The sequence below is a fragment of the Squalius cephalus genome (genome assembly GCF_949319135.1).
Source record: "Squalius cephalus genome assembly, chromosome: 5".
NCBI lineage: Eukaryota > Metazoa > Chordata > Actinopteri > Cypriniformes > Leuciscidae > Squalius > Squalius cephalus.
The window spans coordinates 9,161,878-9,182,492 of NC_137126.1; the positions used below are offsets into that span (position 1 = coordinate 9,161,878).

General features: G+C 36.4%; 1 protein-coding gene across 5 annotated transcripts in view; it reads left to right on the forward strand.

The window, feature by feature from the left end:
• The window catches only part of arhgef12b (Rho guanine nucleotide exchange factor (GEF) 12b), a 77,850-nt gene that overhangs the window by 26,521 nt on the left and 30,714 nt on the right, over window positions 1-20,615 (forward strand). For 4 of the 5 annotated variants that reach the window (XM_079872788.1, XM_079872785.1, XM_079872789.1 and 1 more), the window contains exons 2-7: window positions 6,534-6,554; window positions 9,167-9,261; window positions 16,804-16,902; window positions 17,264-17,313; window positions 18,643-18,700; window positions 18,830-19,023. In XM_079872788.1, coding sequence (XP_079728914.1) covers window positions 6,534-6,554; window positions 9,167-9,261; window positions 16,804-16,902; window positions 17,264-17,313; window positions 18,643-18,700; window positions 18,830-19,023 — 517 coding nt within the window. The remainder of the gene's footprint in view (window positions 1-6,533; window positions 6,555-9,166; window positions 9,262-16,803; window positions 16,903-17,263; window positions 17,314-18,642; window positions 18,701-18,829; window positions 19,024-20,615) is intronic. The other variant, XM_079872787.1, reaches the window with a different exon arrangement.

The following is a 20,615-nucleotide window of genomic DNA, read 5'->3' on the forward strand; positions in this document are numbered from 1 at the left end:
TAAAGACAGGAAGCGGACATATTAAACAACAATCACAGTTGGTTTTTGCTTCCAGATCCTACATTTTCAATTGTGGAGAAGTCAGCCAGTCATAATGGAGCTTGTAACCGCACAGAAATAATAAAATGGCGCGCAGAGGACAGACACGAAATGTGTGGTGAAAGTCATTTGATTGTAACCTAGTAAATGAGAAATAATTGCAGTGTTCTGGTCAACCGCTATAGAGTTAGTGTCGCTATAGTGTTAGAACCGGTGACGACGGTTTACAGGTTTCCTAAAGAGAATGATGTGAGGCAAATCAGGATTATTGTAATGGTTGTGGACCAAATCAATGCGAGAGGCAACGCAAATGCATAATCGTGAAATAAAACATCAACATGTTTTAATGAAGAGTGGCTTGTTTAAGTGGTGGAAATAACAGATGATGTATGTGCACAGCACGGTAACAAAGCTAATTTACAGTTACACACCCACCACAGGTGTAGTGTGCAAACTCAAAATACCTCAGTTAAAAATGTCAGTTTAAATAGGTTTGTGTGTAGGTTTAGGGATGTTTAGGAAAAAAAAAGAATTTGCATATTTATGTTTCTTGAACATATTTAGCTAAATGCTTCATTTTTTTCATATATTATATTATATTATATTATATTATATTATATTATATTATATATTAAAGCCTAATAAAGGGGCCTCAAAAAGGGGATTTTTTTAGGGTGCCTTGGCATTTAAAATGTTTGAAAAACCCCTGATATAGACAATCTTGCAAATTAATAAGCAATAAATAAATTTGTTTGATTAATGATGTATGTAGCCAATAATTGACCGTACAAAATTTGTCCCAAAACTTCAGTTAAAAAATGCTTAATTTTTTTCATATTTATATTATTATTATTATTATTATTATTATTATTATTATTATTATTATTAAGACTGTTCTGAAAAAAAAAAAACTTCTACATGAGATTTTTTTTTTAATGGTTTTTAAATTAACAAAGCATAAAGCCTGCGATTATTGGATGGGAGGCGTGCTACAACTAATCATCAGCTGAAGACAGCATAGACAAATGATCAATTCTTGGGATTTAGGAAACGATATGTGTTCATCATAATGATGATCGATTAAATTATACTCATAAAAATATTAACAATTTATTATTAATAGTAGAAGTCTGACAATTCATCATCAGCACCACATTTCCTGATCATGGCAGCTCTGTTTGTGTTGCTGGGATTGTTTTTTTCCCCTGTGTGTATAATGTAGGTTCACGTTTGTACTGTACTGCACTGTGTTTGGATCTTCTGGGGAATTGAGAGAACAGGATTCCCTCAAGTTTCAACGAATGTATGTTCCTCTCACCCTCTCTCCTGCCCCCACCAGCCCATCCTAATCATAATAAAACGTGAAGAGACAGTCTAGCGTGAAGAAATGTGCGTCCCCGAGCACACTCGTTCTGTCGCTCTCATCGGGTTTATTGGGGCAGAAGGAGAGGTTGCGCTGGAGATGAGACCCCATCCTTCAAGCACTTGAAGAGAGAGTGAAAGGGGGCAATAGGACAGAAGGTGTGGCCGCTGTTACTGTCAGGCTTGAGGCATGTTCTGCTGTGATCATACATATTTTAAGACTTGCCAGCCAATAGGATTCAAGATAAGTGTTACACACAAAATGGATGGAAACAACGGAGACAATAAACAAATGGACAAATGCATACATCGTGTTTGGTTAAAGTCCATTCTCGCACTAATAAGCTTAACAGCTCAGTGAGGCAAAGACGCTCAAATCATTTCAAATACTACCAAAACCCCACAAATGGCTCTTTAATCCAGGCTGCTGTTGGCCATCAAATGCAGGAAATGAGGTGCTAAATGTTCTCTGAGCAGCTTAGCATAATCATTATTCCCTCTGTTACAATGGCATCATATTACAGATCTGCTGCTATTGTAGAGTCATTAACACTGCTGCTTGTAAATCAGCATGCTAATGTTGTCTTTGAGAGACGTGGCCTGGGAACCATCTCTTGTTTGACTGAAATGACATCAGTAATAGTTTAATTGATTGATGTTTTGATAAAATCCATGTAGTTTTAGTCAATCTGAAATGGTTTTATGACAGGGGTAACTTGCACTGAACTGTGTGACGGGTATAGTTAACACAAAAATGAACTTTGTCATAATTTATTGACTCTTGTGTCTTGACCAAGCTGCTCTTTTCCATACACTGAAAGTTGACTGCCTTCCAAAAACAGAAAAAAGCACCATTAAAATAGTTGGCCTGTATATTCCAGAACTTAAAGTTGGAAACTGACCCTATTTCCTAAATGCATATTTATGATTTTATTGCGAACAATTCATCCTTTCATGTGTTCAGCATTCCAGTTGTTCAAACAATGGCACTATCCACACCAAGTTCATGGGTTCGAATGCATGAACTGATAGTAATGTTTCCTCTTTTATTTTTCCGGCGAAATGACAGACTTCTCCCTGGCAACGTATGCCGGACTTCTCCAATTCTTATCACAAACCTTTCTTACAATTGTCTTCAAACTCTCATTTAGATCAGCCTCCATCCAATCAACAACTGGTGAATTGTACTGTATGTTAACATACATAAGAAATAATTTGTCGTTACTTTGTGTCTTTAAGTGATTTGATAACTTTGTGTGAGGAAAAGACCAAATTTAAGTTGTTATTCACTGATAATTGTCATTGAATTATTATGTCAATGACAATTGGTGTCTATTATGACATTTGTCTCTGTGATGTCAGCTTCTGCACACAGACTGTGCACACAGACCTGCGACATTCATGGCTCTGTAGAAATCTCTTCAGTGGACTCAGCCCTGCTGTTGAGTCTGTTGTTTGTCGATACCAACAAACATCATTTTTAAAGGGGGGGTGAAATGCTATTTCATGCATACTGAGTTTTTTACACTGGTAAAGAGTTGGATTCCCATGCTAAACATGGACAAAGTTTCAAAAACTAAGTTGTACGTTTGAAGGAGTATTTTTGTTCCAAAAATACTCCTTCCGGTTTGTCACAAGTTTCGGAAAGTTTTTTTCGAGTATGGCTCTGTCTTACGTAAGATAGGGCGGAATTTCCTTATATGGGTCCTAAGGGCACTTCTCCGGTAAGATCGCGGCCGCGCGCGCACTCGTAGACCAGAGCAAGAGAGTGAAAGCAGTTCGCCATCAAAGCGCCCTGCCCGGCTTTTGGGAAGTCAATGTCACCAAAGAAGTGTGTTTTTGGTTGCCAGGGCAAGACAACCCTGCACAGATTCCCAAAGAACCCAGCGTTAAGGAACCCGTGGATGGAGTTTGTTTTCCTGAGCATAAACGGAGTTGTGTAGCTGTTTGTTCCCTGCATTTCGACGATGATTGTTTTATAAACAAAGCCCAGATCGTCTAATGCTTAAGGATCGAGCAGTCGCAATGATAAAGGTTCGCGGTCGTGCGTTGGAACCGGACGGTGAGTAACTGTTGAACAAATAATGTCTCTGTGTGTTGTCACTTGCTCGGTGCGTTAGCACAGCTAAGCTTCGCCCACACGGCCCGCCCCCAGCCGCTCGGTTTTTTCCGGAAAGACTCGGTACACCCTATCTTTCTTTGATTAATATAATAAAACAAAAGACTTTTTGGAGATATGAAGGATGCAATATTACTCTATAGGTACTCAAGATTAACAGGAGATTGAGTGAAAATGAGCATTTCACCCCCCCCTTTAATAGTATTTTGTCATATGGTCTAAGGCAGAGTTTTTTTTTTTTTGCTGGAGTGCAAGTAAAAAAATAATACTGAAAGAGATTACCAAGTAAACCATTTTTCATCAATCAAGTCTTATTTTTCTTATAACCAGCTATGCCCAAACACTTTTTGGATCGGTTCTTTTTATAATGAAATGGTGAATCAGGTTAACAAAATAGTTGGTTTGATTCACTCAGACAGCTCAGTAAGAAAAGTAACCAAAGTACCATGACATTAATTCTCTTTTCCTCTCTCTAATCTCTTGTGAACTGGATTATGAGGCTTTTCCTGTTTCCACAAAAGCTCACAAGATAATTACAGTTTTTCCCCTCTTTTTTTCGAAAAAAGAGGCCAGAGTGAATCAGATTTCCGAACTCTTTTCTCTCGAGTCCATTTTTTTTTTTTTTTCAATTTCACTTAGCATTAAGGGGAAAAAAACTATCCTTGATTTCCTTGAGGATTGATGTTCTCAGTTTATCTCCGCTTTGATTGTTGTGGCCTGGATCGGCAGCGCTTGAGAATTTTTAAGCTGCGATTTTGTTTTTTGACCACTGAAAGCTTAAAGACAGTTTTCCAGAGAAGGAGAGCGCTGCGCCTTGGAAAAGAGAGAGAAGTAGGAAGCGTGAGGGAGCAAAGCCCTGCGAATTTTTATTTTGGCCCAGTCCTGCCCCCTGCCTTCACTCTTAGCCACCCCAAACGCCCCCTTCCCCCTCCCTCCCTCATTCACACATTCAGGAAACAGGGGACCCTGCCAGAAGCCCTTTCTGTTTCCGGGAATCAGGCCCACAGGGCTGCTGTGTAGTGGGCCGGCTCTGACGTGAAGGCTATTGTTCCCGTGCGGAGCTCCATTGTGGAGGGGAAGGAACAGCAGCAAAAACAAAAAACACCCGCGGAAGGAGCTGAGAGGGAGGGAGGACAAGATGTCTGAGCTATTTCTGTAAAGAGGCTCCTTCCCAAAGTGAGGTCCGCTCGCTGATGAGATACGGCGGCTCTTGCGTGTTCGGCTGCAGAGTTTATCTCTGTGATCTATCTCAGTACTCTGCCATGTTAAAGGATGACGCACAAATTCAAAAATACATGTGACTCATGAGAATGGAGGATCTGATGTCTGTGGAAACATGCAAACTTGTGTTAGATGAAAGCCTTACTGTACACAACCAATGTCTTTTCCGCTCTGTGGTCAAGGGCAGAAATCCCTGCTGGAAAAACCAGGTCACACCAGCTTAACATGTTCAGACTGCTTGAAGTGTAGTACAAAACTACATACTTTTGAAATCAACTAGTCAATGAATTGTTGTTGAATGAGACTTTCTATTTGTTTGGATACTTTAGGGGGCATTTACTTAAGACCATTTACTTAACAACAGACACATTTTCACCTTTACAAGGTCGGGAACCGAAGGGAATACTTACAGCTGAATCTTATCCTTGTAGAGCACATGAATCCATTTGCAAGACACACAAACAGATTATGGGCTGCACAACCGGCAGGGGAAAGTTTAGGGTGATGGAAAGTCAAACATAAATTCATTATGCAACACCACCAATAGCAGTGCACACAGTATATAGGCAGTTACAACATAATGGTGACATAAAGGAGAGAAAATTGAGACAGAACTGCAAAAATAATGATGTAATGATCCCAAGCAAACAACACAGAAAAATAATAATGCATGGCCTCTGTGGGCTTGTTTGGATATGTCTGGAAACGGTCATTAGTGGTGTTTGCTGAGGCAGTATGTCAACCTGTAGAGATTCCACTATACTGTTTATCTGTGCTACTAGATTATAACTCACTAGAATATCAGTAAATAGTAATTGGTAATGTAGTAGGCCTATATAAAATATCTCTGGGTTGAATTTCCTGCTGGAATAGCTATTTGTTATATACACTTTCCATACCATGATGTAGATAGCATGGTTATTTTGCTCACCTCTTACTTTTACTTGATCATTTATAATATATTAATAAAATGACCTAGATATACATATATTGTGGCATCGTGAGAGGGTGTGTCAAAGAAGGGAGGTATGTGCCGTCTAGGTGATTGCATAATATAATTTAGCTTATTCTTTACTAAATGAATGATTTAAAATCAACTTTTATATTAACGTGTATAAATATTGTAGAGATTTGGGTGGTGGGCTCTTTCAACATGGGCTAGTTTGAAATTAGTAATTTTATGTTTAATGTTATTCTAAAATAATTTGAATGTTTATACCACACATGTACACTACCTTTTAAAAGTTTGGGGTCATTAAGATTTTTCTTTTTCTTGTGTTCAGCAATGATGCATTCAATTGATCAAAAGTGCCGAATACATTTACATTGTTACAAAAGATTTCTATTTCAAATTTCTATTTTCTATTCATCTAAAGAAATCCTGATTTATTTATTTTTACAGCACAACTGTTTTCAACATTGATAATAATAAGAAATGTTTTGCTAAATCAGCATATTAGAATGATTTCTGAAGGATCACGTCACTGAAGACTGGAGTAATGATACTGAAAATTCAGCTTTACCATCACAGGAATAAATTGGATTTAAAAATATATTAAAATGGAAAACCGTTATTTTAAACAATGCTACTGTTTTTACTGTATTTTTGATTAAATAAATGCAGCCTTGGAGACTTTTGTTTCATTAAAAAAAGTCTAACCGGTCTTACTGACGTTAAATAAATCTCACCGACCTTTGGAATGGTAGTTGTACCACTTTTGAAAAACAAATTGCCATTGTTAAACTTCTATTAGCCTTTTTTGTTTTTAAATATACGTTCTTTGTCTTCCAGGTTTCCCAAAAAAGCGACCAGGTGAGTGCCGTTCCTCCTTCCTGTTGCTCTTTCCTAGAGAAACGCCCTCATAGTCCCAGAGAGAAGACAGACAGCTAATGCCGGTTTTCTGCAGACAGCGATATGGGCAGGTTGAGGGTAGACACAACACTGATGCTGCCGCTGATATGAACACAGTGACACAGTATGGAAATAAAACGCTCAGATTCACAGCATTAACTCAGGCGGTAACACTTTCAGGCGGTCTCATTTGTTAACATTAGTTAATGCAACATGAACTAACAATGAACAATACATTTGTTACAGTATTTATTCATCTCTGCTAATGTTAGTTAATACAAACCCAGCTGTTCATTTTAGCTTACTTATTTGCTTGTGAGCAGGATCCAAAGCGTACACTCATCAAATGCAAATTAAAAAATTGCAAAACTCACTAACTTGTAGGAATTACAACATATATAAAATCAAGAATCATAAGAATCATAATCTGTGGCCGGTTGCATAAACTGCTTAGACTAGTCTTAAAAATTAGTATTCTAAATTTTTTTACTTTAAGGCTGGTCCTAACTTTTTAAAGTCAGTTACATAAAAAGGTAGATCGGTCCAATTTGAATTAGAAAAGTACGACTGATTACCTCTTAGTTAACTGCTAGTTGGCCAAACTAATTCTTAAAGGGATAGTTAAGTCAAAAATGAAAATTTTGTCATTACTTACTCACCCTCATGTTGTTCCAAACCTGTATGAGTTTCTTCTGTTGAACACAAAAGAAGATATTTTTAAGGATGTTGGTAACCAGACAGTTGACAAAATACTGTGAAAGTCAACGGCTCACGTCAACTGTCTGGTTATCGACATTTTTCAAAATATCTTCTTTTGTGTTCAACAGAAGAAAGAAACTTATACAGGTTTGGAACAACATGAGAGTAAATGATGACATAATTTTCATTTTTGACTTAACTATCCCTTTAAGAAAGTCTTAACTACACTTTTAAAAAAGGTTCCAAAAGAGAGTTGTTGAAGCAATGATATAGAAGAACTTTTTTACTGGTTCCCCAAACAATCTTTCAGTCAACAGTTCATAAAATAAAATAAAAATTCTTCATGTAAAGAGCATTTTAATTATCTGAAGAACCTTTTTCCACTATAAAGATTTTTGTGCAATGGAAAGGTTCTATGAATTATAAAGTTTTTTCATGGAACCACCAATGCTAATAAAGAACCAAAGAACATTTATTTTTATTTTCAATCACTATAGTGGCTACGTTTATGCAACTGGCCCCTGATCGTCTTCAACCACTTTTTTTTTTTTTTTTTTTTTGAGGAAAATGTATCATAATTTGTATCTAATCATTTTTTTTACACTAAGTTTGGGGACGGTACGATTTTTAAAATGTTTTTATAAAAAGTCTCTTATGCTCACCAGGGCTGCATTTATTTGTTCAACAATAGAGTAAAACAGTAATATTTTGAATTACTATTTAAAATAACTTTTCTATTCTTACATATTTTTTTTAGCATTCTTTGATGTATAGAAAGTTCAAAAGAGCAGCATATTTGAAATGCAAGTCTTCTGTAACATTAAAAACTTTAGATGAATGTGTTCTTGTTGAAGAATAAAAGTATTAATTTCTTTAAAAAAAAAAAAACGGTTTAATTAATATGGAGCCCCTCAAGGGACTTTGTGGGGGAGGAAAAAAAATATTTTTATGTGCGTTTTCTCGCAAAACGTTTGCGTTCCCATGAGAAACTTTGCGTTCACTCGCAAAGAACTCAAAAAGTTTCTGGGGGGAACGCAAACATTTTGTGAGTGAATGCAAAGTTTCTCGTGGAGCGCAAAACATGTGCGAGAGAACGCTAACAAATTTACGTCATTTTTTGAAGATTTACCTTCCTGCAAAGTTCAGCTCAAGCCCTGATCAAACACAACTAAACCAACTAATTAAGATCTTCAGGAGCACGTGATAATTACAGACAGGTGTGTTGGATCAGGGTTGGATCTGAACTCTGCTGGTAGGTAAATGTCTAGGAACAGGATTTGGCACTCCTGCTTTAGGGGCTTCGTAAATTAAAGTAACATCAAAACAAAAATAATAGGAAAAAAATCACAATGTGTCTTTCATTTTTTGTGACCGGTGGGAAGATGGAGACTTACATGGAATACGATTAGCTTTGCTGTTTGTTACAAGTGTGCAAAACAGCTAAATAATTGCAGTCATAGAGACAAAAAAATATTTTGAAATAAAATAAATGCAAAGTACAAATTTATTTTCTCAATTTACCCGGACAATATGCTAAAAACCATTCTGGGAAGTGCCATCTATAAATGTATCCCCTTTAAAGTACCATATTAAAGCTAAACTCAGAATTCACTTAATGGATGACTACGCAACCCATCAACATGATAGCTCTTTTGTAATTGGTGAATTCACAGTGAACAGTGGTTTGCATTGTGTTGGTCAGAAATGTTTTGTCTGCTCTCTCTGGGCCTGTTTTTGGACATGGGGCATGAGTGTGACCTTTTGTAAGTGGATCCAAATTTCCTGTCTAGTTTTTGTGTGCTGCTGGATAAGAATAGCATGATGTGGCGGTGATGGTGACCCTTTTTCCCGTTTTTGTGTGTGTGTGCGCACAGGACAGGAAGTATTCTCAGCAAGGACCATCCCCCAGACAAAAAGCCCAAAAGCGACAAGGCATCAGTCCCCCCCTCGCATGAGTTTGACCCCACAGGTAAGAACCCGCCTGTTTGTGTCCTCTTGAAAGACATCTAAATAATGCATAACTGTCTCGCTCTCTCGTTTTCTTCATTTCAAGAATATTTTGTGGTGCAAAACAAGAGGTTTCAGTGTTTTCAAGTTATTTAGTTTGAAAGCTAACAGTAACTGACCAAGTTAATCAGGTTATTTGTAATGAAATGCATATATCTGGGTTGTGACAGCTTGGATATTGTGCAGATATAGTGCACATTGCTCTAAAGAGCATTGAACTTGCATGTCTGTAGATTTATTGTTTGAGAGATTGAATGCAGACCCAACTTGTGCTGCTGGACTGCCTCAGTCTGTATAAAGATAATTACAGCAGGAACATGTCAAGCTGTGACATCAGAGGGACCACAGGGACCTCAATCATCATTTAAATGCTGGAGTAGCACCTTGTTTAAAGGTTTAACACTGACTTTGACTTTTGGCCACCGCTGAGTAATGTGACTCAGTGCAACACTTACCCATAAACAATAAAACCTGTCATTTAAACATTATATTATTGGTTTTATCTGCAACATGCACTACCGTTCAAAAGTTTGGGGTCTGTAAGATTTTCTTATATAAATGCTGTTTCTATTCTGAAAAATGTATCAGTTAAAAACCATTAAACAGCAACTGTTTTTAACATTGATAGTAATAAGAAATGTTTATTGAGCACCAAATCAGCATATTCAGGGCTCTAGACTGCGTCTAAATGCCCGTATTTTGCGAACTTTTTTACTGTTGCTGCGACTGAATTTTGTTAGAGGTCACACTGATGCCACTACCAATTTGCCTAACTGGTAAGCGTTGGTATTCTGTTTCTCATAACATTCGATGACAAATGCACCAAAAGCGGAACGAACAGCACTACTCGTTTGAACTGCGCCACGCGGACCATTGATCAGCTCGGCCCAAAAGACAGCGAGAAGATTCGGTGAGAACGTTCGAAGTTTTTCGATACAAAGCACAAATGTCTTGTGATTTTAAAATAGTTTGATAAAACAGCGCTGACTTTCTCAACAAAACTGCTGCTAAAAAACAGTGATCCAGTTAGAAGGCTTTTCGATCCACAAATCTCCAACATTTACCATGGATTTATTGTACACTCACTATAACTGTGGTGTTGTGGCAGAAAGGTGGGATATTCATATAGAATGCAGACAAGTATTTAATGTAGTAAAGAAGTAGTAGAACATAATTACAGTATTTTATTGTTCTGTGGTATTTGTTATGAAAAAAGGTAGCCAAAATGCAATTTGCAAATACAAATGCACAAAAACTATAAAATACTGTAATTATGTTCTACTACTTCTTTACTACATTAAATACTTGTCTGCATTCTATATGAATATCCCACCTTTCTGTCACTGGTGCCACTGCTCTCAAATGTCAACCTGGAGCCTTGATATTAGAAAGATTTCTGAAGGATCATGTGACACTGAAAACTGGAGTAAGGGGTTTTTCTATTCCACTGCACTACTTTTCCATTGTTTTTCGATGTAAAAGCGCTAGACAGACCTGTTTGACTGTTGCGCTCACGTCTCGCAACTTCTGCAGGTCTTGTGCATGACAGCTTTCTAAAAACGTGGTGCTCAAGTTCAACTTTGAAAAAATGCATCTCTACTGTATATGTTACGTTTTTTTCCGCTTCTCTGGCCTGTTTTTGTTTTTTAACCACGCAAACTCGTGTGAATGGCCCCTATTGGCTGCCGAAAATTCAGCGTTTTCCATCACAGGAAAATAACATATGAAAATGTATTAAAATAGAAAACAGCTATTTTAAATTGAAAAAAAAAAGTTTTACAATATTACTGTTTTTACTGTATCAAATGAATACAGCCATCATGAGGGACTTTCAAAAACATTAAAAATCCTTACCAACCCCAAACTTTTCAACTCTGGTGTATAAATGAAAATATAACAATGAAAAAATTACACTGGAAACATAACGTAAAGGTAACGTTAAATATTTGCTACAATTTTCTAACGTTTTAAATGCGTATGGAACTCGACCCAGTTGTGTCAGTTTTGGCCAACATGACATTTTTAACAAATACCCTTCTTGAAAAATCATTATATAATTGACACTTTTCTCAAATTGTGTGTGTGGTGCGGTTGCAGCGACGTTTTATTTTGACTGAGGTGGTCACAAACGGCCAAATGTTTACACAGCACTTTTCCATACATTGAAAATGAATGAGAACTGAGTATGTCAAGCCTAAAAATAAATTCACAAAAAATCTTCTCCTTCACCACAGATCCACAAACCTTTCAAATCTATTGTAGGTATGAAATCAGAAATATGTGAAATTAAATGTTTAAGTGCAAATGAGACACACTTTTCATTTTTGACTAAACCATTTTAAACATTCTCATTTTGTCAACAGTTGGTTGTCATTTCACTACTTCTTTTCACTCAGTTTACCCTCATGGAGTTAAATGTTACTTTTACTCAGCATACAGTGTTATCAAATGCTGGTTCCAGACACATGAACCAAAAGTGAGCAATAAAAAAAATGCCTTATTGGACAAATGCAAAATGCGCATGTTCACACTCGATTGGAAGAGATCAGTGGGAATGTATAATTTCTTTATTAACATCACGTACCATTGAAAATTTGCTCTTTGTATACTTTTCTCTGCTCCTCACACATCTGTGTTTCAAACCTGGATTTGAAGTCCTGACTCATTTATAATCTTTCTTGGGATTAACTAGACATGACTGAAGTGATCAAATCAAGCACATCAGAGCCCATGTTGCCATGCAGCATGGAAGTTTAACTCTTTCATTCCCAGAGCTTTGGACTTGATATCGTTTTAGCAGCCTGGTTATGCCATTATGTAGGAGGCCCATCTCATCACAAGTTCCGGATGTTGTCACAGGCCTGTAATCCCTCTCGCTCTTCCTGCTGCAGAGACGCACAGCTGTGCGGCCATCGGAGAGGGAAATCTCATTTCATGATGACAGTTTATTTTAGTAAGGGATCTAGCTGAGTCATCAAGGAGGATATGCAGGGTGTGTCTGAGATGGGTTTGAGTCATCGTTTTATAAATGATTCGGGAGGAAATGGAAGCATTGTCTGTTGGTCATGGATAAACTGACTGTTTGACAACCATTATTTAACCTACACCTTTATTTTTGTGCATTAAACCTTCAATAAGTTTACATTGTTTTTTTTTTCTTCAAAATTTAGGTTAAAATGCATGTAACACTTAGTGTTCTTGTTATACATGTTCTAACTGTAGTAATAATAGTAAATTATGCATAATTAACTAACCCTAAACCAAACCCTATTCTTAACCCTACAGTTAATTAGTGTTATTATTTAATATTACTCAGTATTTAAAGGGCTACTTCACCACTGGCGAAATGAGCTTTCAATAAAACTCGGCTGCCTATACCGTAGAAAGGCTGATACCTGATAGATAAAACCGAGAGAAAAAGCTGTTGTCTTCCCATTTGCCAAATAGGTAGGAAAACTTCAACACCCATAATGCACTGGGCTTGTTGTTGTCCAAGGCCATTCTCACCAGTCTGCTATGGATACGCTTACTGCCTCAAATACTGCCTTGCTTTAGTAGGAAATACTTCTTAGCAAACAATTAGTCGTAATGGTGCTAACTTGTATCCTTCCGGGGTGCAAGAATCTGAAGAGTAAACGTTTAGAGGGAGTGAGTTACTTTCGGTTTCCAGTGAAGGATCTAGCACATTGTATTCGGTTGCTAAAGGCTGCAAAGAATCATAAATATTTAGAGATTTTCAAAATGAAAATTTCAAACTCAGTCAGCATTTCAAACTGGATTACCACAAACACAGTTTTAGGCCAAACAGAAGGGAAAACTGTCAGTTCCGGACAACCACCCGAAGCAAAACATTGTCCTGAATCAGTAAGAAAGCTGTTGCCATGGTGTTCCGTTTTTACCATAATTCTGTTTAAAGAGTAAACACAGTACGATGCTGTTTTCAGTGATAAACCTACCCCTTACCATAATATTTTCTGCTAATAACCCTCTGTCGATCCGACTACTGTCCGTGGACAGGGATACAAAAATGTGGAAGTATAATCTGTAGTTTTCACAAAAGCCCTGGAGCTGTCAAAATAAATGTGAATTTCTCAGTCCACGTAACATGGAGAACGAGTAAACAAACTACGACATTGTAACCATACAAAGCGTGTTAAAAATCGGTGAAGGTACACTGTATCAAAGACACCTTAAAATAAAGTGTATCCATAAATTTACAACCGACTCAAAATGTCCTGATGGAAATATGGATTGTGTTAATACAAATTAATACAAAATGTATAAGTCAATACAATTTATACACTACCCTTCAGAAGTTTGGGGCTTCTTCAGAAGCCATTCTAATATGCTAAATAAGGAATATATATTGTTAACAATGTTGAAAGCAGTTGTGACCTTCTTCTTTTTTTTTTTTTTCTCAGGAATATTTGATGAATGAATTTCAAATGAACAGCATTTATCTGAAATATACTTTTTTGGATAAACTGTCTCAAATCTGGTAAAAGTGTGACTTATTTTAAAAAACTGAAGTGATACTTGGAATAAGAAAAATGTAGATGTATTCTTGTATTATTATTTAATTATTATTTATTATACAAATTTCATTTAAAAATTTTGCTTTTTTATTACTTCGTTTTTTTACCCTTTCCCCCCTTATTTGCAGTTTAAAAACTCAAATGTGATAAATTTGGCTGAACTCCACAGATTTCAGTTACTTTTTCTTATTTTAATGAGATTTTTGTTGCATAATCGTATTGTTTCTCTTGCTGTTTTCTGCTGTTTGTGTGTGTGTGTGCCGCATGTTTTCTGCTGTCAGAACTGCCTGTTCAGAGTGTAGTAGCCGACGGAAGGCCAGAGTCTTGCGGTAAGAGTCACTGGGTCACTGCCGCTGCTCTGAAGTTTTGCTGTGGTGTGTGTGTGTGTGTGAGAGCGCCTCATTCTTTCCCTTTTGTGCCCGCCGGCCTATCAGACTCAACCTGCAACAATCCTTTAGCATGTCTTGGTGTCGGGCTATAAATTGGTGGATTTGGATTTACTCAAAGACCTGTTTAATCGTCAACAATCTTGGTCCTTTTGCATTATTGAGGTAACGTGCTGTGCCTTTTCCTCAAACACCTTAGCCTTTTTGCAACGGTCTCTCTCTGTTACACGTTGGCTGTTTTATTTATCTATTATATAGTGAGTTCATGCCTTTAATTTTCTTTTAATCTTACTTCATAGCCATCTGCTTGATCTAAGTGAACAGAATGAATGAACAGATGCTTGAAAATTTTTATTTAGCCAATTCTTTGTGGTTAGTTGACCAAGTGCACCCAGCTCAAGTTGTTCATTAAGAATTTAATTTAAAAGAAGCACATCATTTCCATACAGTATTTTGACAATCAACTTACTAGTTTTCTCACATGGGGGTCTTGTCTACTAACCACGCATACATGCTTATTTTTGCACATAAAACCTGTGCGAATGTTTTCATGCGTCAGTTTACTTTTCCTCAAAATTTAGGATAACAATTGTATAACCAACTCAGATTACATGTACACAAAAATGTTAGAAATTTTTGTGTTAAGACAAAATTTATATTTAAATTTAATGTAATAATAATTATACAAAATGTATACATGAATACAAATTGCACATATAATACAACCAATAAAACAAAAGACATGCATAATAATGCATGAGAACAAGGAGTAATCTTTCTAACAACTTCCAAGTGGATTGAAAGACGCATCTAGGACAGATGTCACATCCATAAAGCAATACAATTCCAAAGGCGGGTCATCTAGTCCTGTTTTATTGAGTGTGGTTGTCACAAATTTGGAGTGCATAGGTTTATCAAGTCCAATACAATGGCTACACTCAGCCCGAGTGTTTGCGAGTGCATGTGTGTTTTTGTGTTAGCATAAATCCGCTTTGTAGCCATCACACATGAATGGCTTATGAGCTACACCAAACGCTTCATGTAAACACATTGCAGGCTGATCCAGTCTGGTGAGATACTTGTTATCTGACGTGTTTTTTTTACACTTCCACTCTTCACAAAAGCAGTGGCCATGTAAAAACTTTTAAAAGACACCAGTCCTCTAAGGCATAAATCATTCTGTAGTTTCTGTAGGCTACTATACATTTGCATTGGCAGATCCGGAATAACAATATGCTTAAACACTGAAATATTCAAATTTAAACAAAAAATAAATAAGTATCTGGGCTGAATAAATCTTAATTTGTGTAGTTGGTGCACAAGTGATTTGTATGTTCACAACTCTTTCTTGCTGTATTATGATTTATTTCATAATTATGTATCTGTAAGTGCTTATAGTTTTTATCTCATTATTATAAACTTGCATTTTTTGCACTTCAGTGGGTCTTAATTTATGATCTGTACAAAAAGTATATAATACAGTATATAATTTTCATAGTATTGTAAGGTTATGCCAGTTTGAAATCAAAATTGACCCCATTTACTTTATTAATACACCTTCCTGATCTTAATGAAAATTGATTTATCAGTGCACATTATACTTAAGACTTTTTTTTTGTAATCTTTCATCGTAATGCAATAACCCTCTGGTATATTCTATTAATATTAATTGAAAATAATGACTTTTTTTCTTGTTGAATATTTTGCTTCTCTTGGAAATACAAAAGTAAAATGGGTTGCAGACTCTTGTTTCATTTTGACTTTGATATCTAAAATCTTTCCTATTTCTCCTTGAGCATATTTTCCACACATTCACACATACTGTTCAAAAGTTTGGGGTCAGTACAATGTTTTTAACAGAAGTCTCTTGTGCTCACAAAGGCTGCATTTATTTGTGAAACAGTAATATTGTGAAATAGTATTACAGTTTAAAAAAGCTGTACTCTATTTTAATAGATTTTAAAATGCAATTGTAATATGCTGATTTGGTGCTCAAGAAACATTGAAAACAGTTATTCTGTTTCTTTTTGAAACCATTATACTTTTGGGGTATTCTTTGATGAATAGAAAGAACAGAAGAACAGCATTTATTTAAACAGGTTTTTTTTTTTGTAATATAAATGTCTTGTCACTTTTGATCAAATGAATGCATAATTGCTGAATTAAATAATTAATTTAATAATAATAATAATAAAAAAATAGCGATTCCAAACTTTTGAACAGTAAGTGTATGTTTGCGTTTACAAGTCATTTTCTCACATAGACTTCCTATGAAGTCCCTGGCATGCCGGAAAAGAAACAGGTTTTTGTTGTTTGTCGTTTCTAAAGCTCTTTTATGACTGAGTGCATCTGGCATGCTCAAGGCCTTTTAAGAAATCATTTTCGGTGCGTTCACCTACAGTCTCTCAACTGTTTGGTCTGGTTTTACATACACAACCACTATACTGTATGTGACCAGGAATAACACACTCTTCTTTATACAGCTCCTTGAGTGCTACTTACCAAGTCCTCATCCTTTCTCCTGCACCCTCCATATCTTTCCATTCCTTTATCCCCCTATCTTTCTGTCTGTTTGTCTCTTAGGGCTTGTGCAACGTTGTGTCATCATCCAGAAAGATGAGAATGGCTTTGGGCTGACAGTGAGCGGCGATAACCCTGTGTTTGTACAGCTTGTAAAAGAGGGTAAGAAAGACACAAACCGTGTTGTTCATTGTCCTTGTTTTGCCCTCCATAGCATGCACATGCAGAGCAGTTTCATGAGTGACTTAAACACACACTTGTCTCTTTTAACTACCCAGCCTTAGATAATTATCCAGTTGTGTTACACAGTACGGTATAATTATGACACTGACAGTGCTAAATACATAGTTGCTTTTACCAGTAACTATAGCGAGGCAGTGGAAATGTGTATTCAAGCTACTTGTGATCGTTCTTACACTGTACTGTGGCGATATTATGGCACAATAACGGTTTCAGATCAAGGAACTTATATTTTTCATTCCAGCTGACTGCATGATCTCTCTTTCTCTTCTTTTGCATGTAGATGGAGCTGCTATGCGAGCTGGTGTTCAGACAGGCGACCGGATCATAAAGGTGATGATGACCATCGGGGACTCCACTGTGATGAAGTTCAGATTTATTAGTAGATTTGAATATAACTTCTTGAGATTCAGTTAAAAATGAGCGTAGTCTGTATGACCAACCCCAGAAACTGTTATTTGGGCTTGTGTCTTCAGGCAAGGCAAGGCAAGTTTATTTATATAGCACATTTCATACACTGTCTGTGGCAATTCAAAGTGCTTTACATAGAAAGGAATAAAAATAATCACAAAATAAAAGCAAGGAAAATGAAAACCGTTATTCAAAATGCTTTACATAGAGGAGAATTAATATTTCACACTATGGCAATTCAAAGTGCTTTGCATAGAAAATAAGCACAAAATCAAAGCAGTTATAAAAGGAATGAATCGAGTACAAATCTTTAAGCCCTGAGGTTACGATACAAAAAAGCTCTCCAGACGGGCTCACCTGATGTCGGCAGGATGCCTCGGGTGCCGTGTTCTGCCTCCTGCTGGCGGAATAAAGAAGAATAGATGTATATATTTCTCTGGTCATACTTAAGAGTTCGGAAATCTTAACATGTCATAAATATGATGTGACATGAGCTACCTTTCAAAAGTTTGGGCTCAGTGAAGTAGTCTCTCGTGCTCACCAAGGCTGCATTTATTTGATCAAAAATATAGTAAAAACAGTATTATTGTAAAATACTATTACAAATTAATATACCTGTTTGAACATATTTTAAAATGTAATTTATTCATGTGATGACAAAGATGAGTTTTCAGCATTATTACCCCTCAGAAATCATTCTAATATGCTGATTCGGTGCTCAAGAAACTCTTATTATTATCCATGATGAAAACAACATTTTTCAGGATTTTTTTAATCTTTCGTTACATTATAAATGACTTTACTGTCACTTTTGATCAATTTAATGCGTCCCTGTTGATTAAATATATTATTTGTTTAAAAAAGTCTTACTTTTGAAAAGTTGTGTACCTTCACATCAGTTCTGTCAGAATAAAATAGACACATTGGGCCTTTTTATATTTCTTCTCATTTCCACTACCCAACAAAGACAGGAAGCTTTAGTGGAGCATTGGTGTATCTAAAGGATGTTATGTTTGGTTTGTAATTTATGCTTTATCTGTGTGTATATATATAATTATCATGCTGTCACAGAGAATAATGGGAAATGTAGTTTGGTCGTGCAAAACTCATAAACAAGCTAAATAAAAAGCATTTTTGGCACTATTTTTGTTGCTGGTGCAGAAATAGACAAAGTTACTGGCAATATTGCTCTTAATGTTGAGTATCATTATGAATTTAATCAGTTTTGTGTGTGTGGCTTTTTTCATGCAGGTCAATGGGACATTAGTTACACATTCAAATCATGTAGAAGTTGTAAAGCTAATAAAATGTAAGTAGCCTGTGACTTTCACTTTAATCATTTTACTGAAGTTATTCACATTTAAAGTAAACAATTCTGTGCAGTTTTTGGTTTCTCTGTACAGATAACCTTTTTGTGTGTGTGTGTGTTTGTTTACAGCGGGCTCCTATGTGGCCCTAACCGTGCTGGGGAGACCGCCAGGCCTGCCTCAGATCCCCCTCTCAGACGGCGAGGTGGAGGAGGGGTCTCTCTTCTCGCTCACTTCCCCTCACTCCCCGGGGCCCATCGGTCCAGACCGCTCCTCTTCTTCCCCCAGCCCCTCGGAGCGCAAGCCCACCCCTCTGCCTGTATGGGTAAGAACTCAGTCTTGTCCTCAGATCACCGAAAAACAGCCTTGATCTCCATCAGCCCTCGTTCTTTTTCTATCATAGAACTGTAAGCCTTTTACTACAGTAACTCATTGTGTGTTTGAGGCATCACAGCAGCAAAAATACAACAGCAGTCACATGCTTTCATACAGAGAGTGTTTCGGACAGATAACAGAGCTGTGGCTCTACACAAAAATAATTTCTGGGTTGCTAGATTGAGTATTTCCTCATAACCGTTTAAAGGATACACTACATTTAGAAAGTTTGATATCAGATTTACTTTTTTTCAGCAAGAACACTTTAAATTGATCAAAAGCATCAGAAAACACTTGACACTTGTAATGTTACAAAATATTTCTACTTAAACTTTATATTCATCAAATACTGAATTTTTTTTTTATCACTGTTTGCACAAAAAATATAAATGGCACATCTTTTTATTAGATTTTATTTTTAATTTATTAGAATGATTTCTGTTATGGGACACTTAAATTCAGCTTTGCCATCACAGAAATAAATTACACTTTAAAATTACACTAATAAAAATAATATTGTAATAATATTTAACAGTGTTTTTGCTCAAATAAATGCAATCTTGGTGAGCATAAGATGATACATTTTAAAGTGTTTTACATCTGGTTACTTTTGGTGGTCCACTTTAGACATTATACTAACTTAAGAATCTTTGCATCTACATGGCATATAACTCTCATTAGTGTGTATTAGTAGACTGTTAGTCGACTGTTAGGTTAGGGTTAGTAGAATAAGTTGAAGTAGTTGCAAAGTCAGTTGAATGTCTGTTGGTGGATCATCAAATTAAAGTCTTAGCAGATATTAAGCACAAAGCCTACTAATACTCTAATGAGAGTTCGTTGACATGTAGTTGCAAAGTTACTTATAGTTAGTAGAATGTAGAATATAATTAGAAAAATGATGTTATTTAAGCATAGGTTTAGTTACCTATGATCACGCGCGTGAACTCGACAATCGACTACTTTGGACTTCATCCGAAAACAGGATGTAAATACAGGTATTTGCGCTGGCTTAAATAACATCATTTTTATCCATTTCTTTCACATCTACTGCAGTCAGATTCACTCGTGTTCACTCTGAAGGAATCACTCACATGACCTGTGCACTTGTAATGACACATCAAGGATGTTAAGAGGCTAAAAGCAGGTTTAAATATTGCCCCATTGAAGTCAACAGGGTGCAAATTTTAAAAAGAGGATAACACGGTGTAGGCAACACCGATTTTTGTCGTTGTTCTCTGTATTGACAGCACTCCAAATTTACAAAAAAATGAGCTCAATGTTAAAATTGACCGGAGTTCTCCTTTAACACACGCAGTGTCCGTTCTGCAACCTGTTAATATTTGTAGACCTATGTAGCACACATTTGAACCATGGGAAAGTAATGTCTTAATTTGCAGAACTGAAGCTATTATTATAGACTGACTCATGTGTGGTTAGGACTGTCATTGAGCTCATACACATAAGTGTACGTTTATCAACCATGTGATGTTGTGACAGAGTCTGTCTTCATTCTCACATCCTCTCTAACAAGAGATGTGTGAA